The following is a 9,026-nucleotide window of genomic DNA, read 5'->3' as shown; positions in this document are numbered from 1 at the left end:
GATCATAAATTTATTGTTTCTCTTGTCACTATCATGCTGTCCCTTTGAAACAGCGGGCGTTAGCTTAAATTTCAGAGTTGCTCCTGTAAAACCAGGGAAGTGGACAGACTGATTCATGGAGGTTCCTCCAGGCCTTTCACGACTCTGGAGCACCACAACAGCACTACATTGCATTGCTGTCTGTATTGTATGCTTGGGAGAAAACCTAGTTCATCCTGACTAGAAAACTTACCCAAATAGACCGATTTTTGGTTACATGCTTGTCCATGGATTTACTTGTATTGAAGCATGGGGGAATCTGTAGCCAATAAATGAACTAAGCAGTAAATGTGAGAAACCAGCCGGATTCTGGCCACAATAACTCTGTGCCTTTGACATTGTCATTCTGGCATGGGAATGCTGAACTCAATCAGTTTAGTAGGCCACATATCTACAGGTAATGGGAAAAATATCTAATGTTTGCGTATTTTTTTCCTTCTAACAGCAAACACCTTCTTGTTTATTTCCAGAGCGGCATCACACTCCAGAAGCCAAGCGGGCAACTATCTGAACTCTTCACGTAAGTCTTTTGTGTAGATGGAAGGCTATACAACCAAAATGGGTATGTTAGTAAAACAAAGTGTTCAACAGCAATCAGCAGGGCTTACTATTTGGAGGGCAAGAGCTCTACTTAGGTTCTATTGAAATCACCTGTTCTTGACAGATTTTCTTAAGGGTAGAGAAAGTAATAAGACTTTTGATGAAAACCTGCTGAAATTCCCTTTAAACAGGGAACAATTGGTGCATGGAATAAATGGGACTATTGATTTTTTTATTTAAAAAATTAGAAATTATATTGCACTAACAACAGCAATAGAGCTGCCTTGAAAATACGTTATTTCCAAGAATCACCTGTGACTATCCTATAAACCAGCTTTAAGTGGTATTAAAATAGCTTTTAATACAAGCATTATGTAAAATTCTGTCTCAGAATATGTTTCTCTCCAAATAACTCAGCTTCATGGCAAAAGGAATAGAGGAAGGAGAGGTGGAAAGGAGAAAGAAAGGGAAGATGTGGTTTTCATTGGCTTTTGATATACAGAAAATATGAAATCTGAAATAGTGACAGAGTCATCTTCATATCATGCAGGCTGTGTGATCAGTTATTTGATTTAATCTTTCTCAGTTTTATCAGGGGACGAGTATGTGCCTAAGGATGCTGTGTGGCAGGACACCAGCAGCTATAGGTTCTCCAGAAAGCTCTGGGGTTTCAGACAGAACTGTGGTATTGATAGGCAGGCAGCCTAAATCTCCTCTTGGACTGAAACAATGCACTAGATGCAGACACATCCTCTGCCCAATGCCAGAGTTCCTCATGCCCGTGGTGCTGTTGTGGTGCTGGGGGAGCTTGGAACCCACCTGCCCTGGCATTCTGAGTAGTTGCTAGACACTGTTGTTTCCTCACCTGCTGGTAGACTCTTCCTCCACAGGTCACCATGGAACAGTAATATGTTTCCAAAAGGCTCACCTAGGACACTCCAGCATTATTTTGGCTTTAAAGGAAAAGATCTTCCTCAGGACTTGATGGAACATACCCAGTCTTTACAAGAGCCTGGGGATGAAACTATGAGTAAGTCATCTCTTTTGGTCATTTCTTCCTCTGTTCATTTCCATCTTCGCACTGCTGCCTCAGCACTATTCTTCCACTCCTGCTTTTCAGTATCTGAAACTTCTTGAGTCCTTGTGCTACCAGGCACTTTATCTTCTTCACAGAGCCCCCAGTGCCCCAAATTTTCTTAGTATCAAGAGGCATTTCTGCTCTTGAGGTTAAGTATTTGGAACAGAATTAAAGGCAGGTGACAAGGAAAATGATGTTTCTTCATGAGAAGAGAGAGATCCTACACTGCTGCCTGCAAACTGCAGAATTGGAGGGTAACTTGGAGAAAATCAGTAGAGGGTTAGGGCAACTGTAATGTAAGTTCTATCAAATACCTAAACTGTCTGTAGCACAGAACAAAGAGAAAATCCACCTTCCTTGGACAGTATATAGACTGATATCAGGTATAGTAAAAAGACAAGAGACTCAGCTAACAATGTGCATTTTAGCATTCCTTCTAATTGTTTTGTAGGTTTTGGTTTTGTCACTGTTTTCATGGTTTTAAAACTCTCATGTCCAGCAAGATAATGTCATATAATAAGAAGCAGCCTAAGATCAGGATTCTGGTATCTATAACTAAAGCTAAATTTATAATAGTGTTGTTTGCCATTTCATTGCTGATCATTTGCTGATGTACAAATGCTCATGAATTTTAATGGGATTTGCTGAATAATTTTGGCTAGAAAACAATATAGTCTTACTTCATACAATCTGTGTATGCTTATTGGCCTGGGAATTAAGTACTTATTCTGGACGTAGGAAACTAGGATTCAGTTCCCTTTTCTGGCTGAAATAGATTGAAACACACATTGAAAAGTGACTAAGAACACCACAGGAAAGATTTCAATCACTTCTACTGATCCTGTTCCACCTTGCATAAATTCCTGAGCAAAAGTCACAGGTCAGATATCTGACCTGTCAGAATTATCAGCAGGTTAAAGGGTGTGCTAGGGTGAGTCTTCCTTTGCTTTTCTTGCTTGACAATGCAAATTAAGTATTTAATCCAAATTAAATTTAAAATAATTTAAAACAACATTTAATTTAAAACAACATTAAAAAAACCCTGCATTTTTCATTGGGAAGGAAAAAAACCACAAACCCATTCCAGCTTCCTTCTCTGTTTTTCAGTTTAGCAGCCAAATTGACAAATAACATGTTCACATTGCTATACTTTCCAGCTTAATTCTTTTATAGACATTCTGGGTTGCCATTTGCAGCCTTATCCAAAGCTTTACTAAAGCCATTGGAAAGATGACTAAATTTCTGTATTTTAGAGAAGGAGGGTAAAGTGGTGGGAATTTTCATTAAGTGTTTTCAGACTGCTGGAGACGGTCTCAAGTAGTTTATTGGTACTCTACTGACAGAAGTTACATTTAGAGATTACATCTTAAAGCAGAGACAGAAAGTAATTTTTAACAGAATACAGCTTGGTTTAGGAGTCTGAAGCACTCATGTGACAGTCTTAATTTTTCCTGGCTGTTAATGAGAACAGGCTTGAGAGATGGAGGAGATTTCTTTATTATCCCTAGTATACTCCTTGGTGGAGACACGGGGATAAATGTCATTTATATTGTATTACTTTGCATTTTAATGGATAGCAGGCGCTCGAGTATTTTATTTCTGTAGATGCTAACTATGGCAAGTGCAGTCCCTTCCCTCATGTCAGCAGTAGGGTGTGGAACCAGTCTGCTGGAAATTTATAAATTAAACTTCTTTATAAATATTGATTTGGAAAAAAAAAACATTTTTATAGGAATTCAATCTTTTCTTGAAGTCCTTAATAGCTGACAGCTCCTCTGTTCTTTTATCCTGTATCCTATTCTCTACTTTCCCTGAATAAATCACCATTAGTAATGAACTCTTAAATAACAGCAGTATTGCTTTTGCTCTTGGTAAAATGTATGACACAGCAGGCAACGCTTATCTAAAGAAGCAGTTAAAGATGAGGGACTTAACTGTTTGGACAATTAAGACTGGGTCCAGCACCTACTCAAATGTCTCCTTAAGCCTGTTGAATTATATCACACTTTCAACCAGTAAAATTTTCCTCTCACTTTTCAAAGGGCAGGTGCCATCACTGGAAAGCATCTTTCACTGCACACTGGTTGCAGTACTGAAGGCAACTCTTAGGATGGGTAAACATGGATTAGGTCTCATAGTCATACAGAATGGGCCGTATCTCCAGATAATAAGCATTGTTGAGAAAAGCTCTGCAGCTAAAGATGGAAGGCTAAAACCAGGTAAAAAGAACCAACAGTGATATTCAAATTTAATAGCATTGAGGATGTTCTGCACCTGGGGCTCTGAGCCCGTCTCTGATTTACTTATGCTTGCATACATCAAAAGAAACTCAGTTTAAAATTACAGGGAAAAGAAACTAGTATAAACCGTGTAAAGCTCAGTGCCAGCATTCCATTGCAATGAAATAGCTGTGATCTTAAAATAGCTGATATGGGTGACTGTTCCATAATCAGATCAAGATTTAAGTCTATGTATTTTTCTCCAACAAAACCAGATTTTCTATTAATCAGGTTTGTCAAAAAATAGTTTGACTATTACCTTTATATAGTAGCTAAACTTGAGTAGTATCATTCTTTGTGGAGTGCATTATTGTTCAAGTAATTTCACTCTATAAGTAACACAAAACTTCCCAAAGGTTTGAAATTAACTTGTCTTATTGTTTGCTTTTTATTTCTCTGTATTATACAGAATAGTTACAAAGTGGCAATAGATAAATCTCTGTGCTCTAACAATCCATGCAGGTGTTCATTCGCTAAATGCTTTAAACCTGAAATGTTCTGTATCAGTACTAACAGACTATTACTGGTTATTCAGGTTTCTTGTGGAACATCAGACACCTATATTAAGCTTGTAATTGAAAGCTCTGTAAACGTGAATGCTTTACATGGGTCCCTAGACCGATTATGTTAGACTCAGGAACTACAGTTTCGGATGTCAGTGTGCTATGTTATTACTAAATATTAAATTGTCTCTAATGTAGAAATCTATGAAGCTATGACTTGAGTGTAATGAGATCATTTAGAACTTCACTGCTGTACAGTGCAAAGGCACGTCTTTAGATTAGAACCATTTTCCCAGCATCACCTTTAGAATTTGGGCAGTTCTTTCTTCTTGCACCTTTCAAAGAGAATTAGAAGAAGAAAGATCTACTTGTTTGATGAAATAAAAACCAGTGAGTAGAGTTCTTAACCTCATTTTAGAAAAGGCTTTGCATTTTTGATCCCTGTATAAAAATCGGTGGAAAAATCCTGAACATAATACAGGAATGGATTTGTATTTGAATTAAGTACCTTTATTATCTTAGGAGCTGATAGCTTGTATCTATTCCCTAAAAAATCCATATATATGATATTGATTTGGTTGTTGGTTTAAGGTTTTTTTACATCTATGAAGTAAAACATACATAATATTAGTCACTGAAACTAAGTAGTCCTGTTTGCAATAGTTTGAAAAAGGCAAGCTCCAAAAGCATTTTCAATAAAGCCTACAAGGACAGGGAGTCAAATTATTTACAGTATGTGATGTGTTTGATTTACTGTAGCAAGTATTGAACAGTTTAAAGGGGGCTAGGGACTGGTAACAAACACTGTCCCTTTGTAGTAGCTGATCTTAGGTTTTGGAACCAAAAGAAAAAATCTGAGCATGCTTCATGGAGCACCTGGATCTAACTCAGCATATTCCACACACACACACACACACACAAAAAAAAACAAACAACAGCAAACAGCTGAATTTGATCAATTCATGTTTAGAGTGAACTTACAAAACCTTTAAGACCAAAGCTGTAAAATTTTGTAGAAGCTCCATCCCTCAAGGATACCACAGGCAGCACAGTTATTTTGGCATTAATACCAATGTACAGAGCATGGGCTTGAGAAAAATATGATACACAAATGTATTGCCTAAGATTTTTTCTTGCAGTGAATTAGGTTTTATCTTTAACTGTTTTCCAGTTGATTAAGATAAGTGTTATCTATACAATGTCAAACAGAAACCTAAAAGAACAGTTTTATAACTGCTTTTAGCTTGGAAGAACTGGTGCCATTCTGCTGACTTTAATGGGAGGAGCTAGAAATTAACAGACGCAGTGGGAGGCATTAATATCTTAAACTTCTATGGTTATATTTACCAAACTCATATGTACATATGCACGCCCTATTCTCCATGCCAGCAAGAAGAAACAGGGCTGCTTAGGACATGTCTCCTCAGCATACCTTCATAGTGCAAGAGATTTTCTCCACGTTAATCTTCAGTGGCCACTGAAGGATATGAATCACAAAATCATTGACGGATGAGCTGAAAAACTGTGTGGTTCAGACCCTAGCTGCTGGAGCAAAGGAGCAAAATTATTTCCATCTGCAGTTCAGAGATGGCTTTGACTCACTACAGCAGTGTTATCAGAACAGGATGGGCAGAAAAAAAAATGAATTCTAAAAGAATCTATTCAAAGCCAAGAGTGTCTTGCGATACTTTACATCATAAGTAAATTTATGTCTGTGCATTTTGAAACATGAATTTGGGTAATTTATCTTTCTGCTTGATGCTGAGAGCTTACATAAAACTGTTGGTAAAATATTTTCTGTTGCTTTTCTTGTTATCTGCTACACTGATAGTTGCTATAGAACTTCTTGTTTGCACTCCAGTAGAACCAGTATCTTGTGATAAAACAGAGTGGAGAGAGGGTGTCATGGTGATGGAGTAGATGGAGTGGTCAGTGGAAAAAGGAGAATGAAAAAATGGTAGTAGTTCAGGTAAACAGTTTGAAAGCCTGCAATTTTTTTGCTATAGGCATTTTTAACCCAAAAGGGATATAAAGAAAATAGAACAGATGGAGAGAGACTCCTTGCTCTGCTAATGTGGCAGCAGACAACTGTACTGATTTTTTAAATCCCCTATGCTGCTCTGTTGCAGTTCAGTGCATAATGCTTACTGATACTGCTCCGCTGTGCAACTGCTTTTGCCAGGCTGCTCATGGAGCTGTAGTCTGCTGCAGGAAGATTCTGCTTGCCTTTTGCAGTCTCCAAAACTACAGGTTTACACACTAACTCCAACTCTCCCAAACCCTCAAAGCCCACCTTGTTACACCCCATGGTATATATAGGTGCTGGGGCTTCTGTACTCTGTTGTTCTTGGATGCAGTACTGCTTTTTGCCAAACTGCAGCTCAGTGCTTTCCACTGGCAGTAGATAATGCTATTTGCAGCTTTATCCCTTAAAACAAACCAACGAACAAAAAACATCACCACCACTTTCTGCTTGAACTCCTCAGCTTCTGCACCAGCTCTTGTAAACACCTCCTATGTCCTCTCTGGCCTGCTTGACATTGTCTTGCAACGTACCCATGTGTTGGCAGCAGAGCTACAGGCGCCAGCCACCAAGGAGAGCCAACCCTGAAAGCCTCCAGGGACCCAGACAAACACAAGGTGACATGTGCAGCTGTAAAACCTCAGCTGAACCTTGCTGGAGTCTGTCTGGTTCCAGGTAGCGATCCTGATCAGAACATTCACCATTCTACCTTTATCTGGCCCCCAAACCCCACAGAAATGGAAGATAGCACTGAATAAGCAACCCAAAGTTTATCATGTTCACTCAGAAAAATCCTGATGTAAACAAGCCATCTGCAGCTTTCCTTAGTGTTGTGAACAGTTAGTTCTTAACAGAGCTAAAATCATTTTCATTAGAATAGAAAGAAAAAGAAATGCCAAACACATGCAATAAAAATGTGATAGTGGTAAGATTACATATTTTATCATATGAACAGTTAAAAATCAAGTCTCTTAAACTGATTGTTGTATGCTTTCTTCCATGGCAGGGGATGTTCTAATAAAAATTGGACATGCCACCATTTTGGGATGGACCCTGCAACAGCTTAGGCAACTCCTGCACAATATTCCTATAGGGACAACTCTACAAATCAGAGTTTACAGAGATTTTGTTGAAGTACCTCAAGACTGGCAAAGTGCAATTGAAGTAATTCCTGAAGTAAAGCTGCCTGTGGTGTCAGTAGAGTAAGAAGTAACTATTGTACATAACTAGAATTTCACATGTTGCTTATAATTCCAGTGAGAAATGAGAAATAGTGTAATAGCTTTTACAGTTTAGTATTTTCTTTTTCTGAAATAGAAACCTGTGATTTGAAATGAACATATACCAAAGAAAAGCTCATTTTTCTAGTTACAGGGTAGACAGGGTCAGGATGAGCATTTTTAGATATGCCCCTTCCTGCCTCCACAGCAAGCAGAAGTCTGGCTGGCAGGAATGCCTCTGAAGTCTAGAGGCCGTATCAGTTTGTCATAGCCAACAACTGGAAGTAGCTGAGGGTACCAAGATGGAGGTCTTGCTACCACCATCTAAAAAGCTTATCTGTTCTTTAATCAGTCTTAACTACTGACAGTGGCTAATGAGTATGACTTTTGAAACTGAACTTCAGTTATGATTAATGTAGACAGGATACAAGTTTTCCTGAGGCACAAAGGTTTAGTAGAAAAGAAGCCTAAAAGGTAGGGGAAGGAACTGAGTATTTAAAGGGAATAATTAGGCTAGAACAGCAGAAATGAAGCTGGAACTTCCTTGGAAGCAAGGGGCTTTCTAAGAGATTAAACCTGGATGCTTATGTTTAAATACATCAAATTATTTCTACTCTGAAGGAACAGAAAAAGGACAGCTTGCTTTTCTGGTGACCAAATTACAACTCGGTTGTGGAGTGCAAGGGAAATAGCATGCAAAGGACTATGAAAAATAGTATTAGTTTGATATTAGAGCAGCTTCAGAACTAATAAACTTGTCTTTAGAACAAGAGTCCATTATTAGTGAACTAAATGGCTGTGGGAATTACTGCATGTTGAAGTAACACCAATATTTTCTGTATTTTCAGCACAGACTATGATGAAGATGGCATCGGGTCCAGTAGTGATGATGATGTAGGCTTGTAAATTTTTCAGTATAAATCTCCCCAGTCATACTGCTGTGAGTTCACTCCTAAGTTACAATCAATGCACAAAATCTGGCAGATACCTGATAAGGACCAGACACTTGGGGTAGGTACAGACCATGTTTGTGATGCTGTTCTTCATAATGATGTTGAAGCATTATACAATCCTGAGTTTGGTACTAGTGGTATTAGTGCTCCTTCATACCGGGCTACAGAAAACTATGAGACCAGTTCCTCTTCCTCCTGCCTTTCTGTATCACATACATCCCATCTGGAAGAATTTGCTTTGCTGCAGAATACCTCAGAACCCGACTTGTTCCAATATAAATTTCTGAAGTTGTATTGTGTCTGTTTTCTTCTAATACATGCCTTCAAAAAATCTGAATGTCCCAATATATTTGAAATGCTATATTAGCTATAGAAAGCTGTTTTAGCAATG

General features: G+C 38.3%; 1 protein-coding gene across 1 annotated transcript; it reads left to right on the top strand.

Annotated features, from left to right (window-relative positions):
• The first annotated feature begins 573 nt into the window (after window positions 1-573).
• On the top strand, window positions 574-8,616 carry PDZD9 (PDZ domain containing 9). Its single transcript, XM_061474071.1, has 4 exons — window positions 574-1,609; window positions 3,700-3,876; window positions 7,469-7,664; window positions 8,531-8,616. Exons 1-4 carry the CDS (start codon window positions 1,489-1,491, stop codon window positions 8,586-8,588), a joined length of 552 nt encoding a protein of 183 aa, XP_061330055.1. The 5' UTR covers window positions 574-1,488; the 3' UTR covers window positions 8,589-8,616.
• Window positions 8,617-9,026: the final 410 nt, after the last annotated feature.

Source organism: Pezoporus flaviventris, unplaced genomic scaffold (genome assembly GCF_033815535.1).
Source record: "Pezoporus flaviventris isolate CSIRO_AGI_PZ_B2104156 unplaced genomic scaffold, CSIRO_AGI_Pfla_v1 ptg000078l, whole genome shotgun sequence".
Classification (NCBI taxonomy): domain Eukaryota; kingdom Metazoa; phylum Chordata; class Aves; order Psittaciformes; family Psittacidae; genus Pezoporus; species Pezoporus flaviventris.
The sequence above is the reverse complement of the archived record's forward strand: the minus strand, read 5'-3'. Positions and strand labels throughout refer to the sequence as shown.

Excerpts from the sequence above, each read along its gene's own strand:
- PDZD9 (XM_061474071.1), top strand. The coding sequence starts at position 1,489 with ATGTTTCCAAAAGGCTCACCTAGGACACTCCAGCATTATTTTGGCTTT. Across the intron at positions 1,610-3,699 it reads GCCTGGGGATGAAACTATGA|GGCAGGTGCCATCACTGGAA; the intron begins GTAAGTCATCTC and ends CACTTTTCAAAG. Across the intron at positions 7,665-8,530 it reads CTGCCTGTGGTGTCAGTAGA|CACAGACTATGATGAAGATG; the intron begins GTAAGAAGTAAC and ends CTGTATTTTCAG.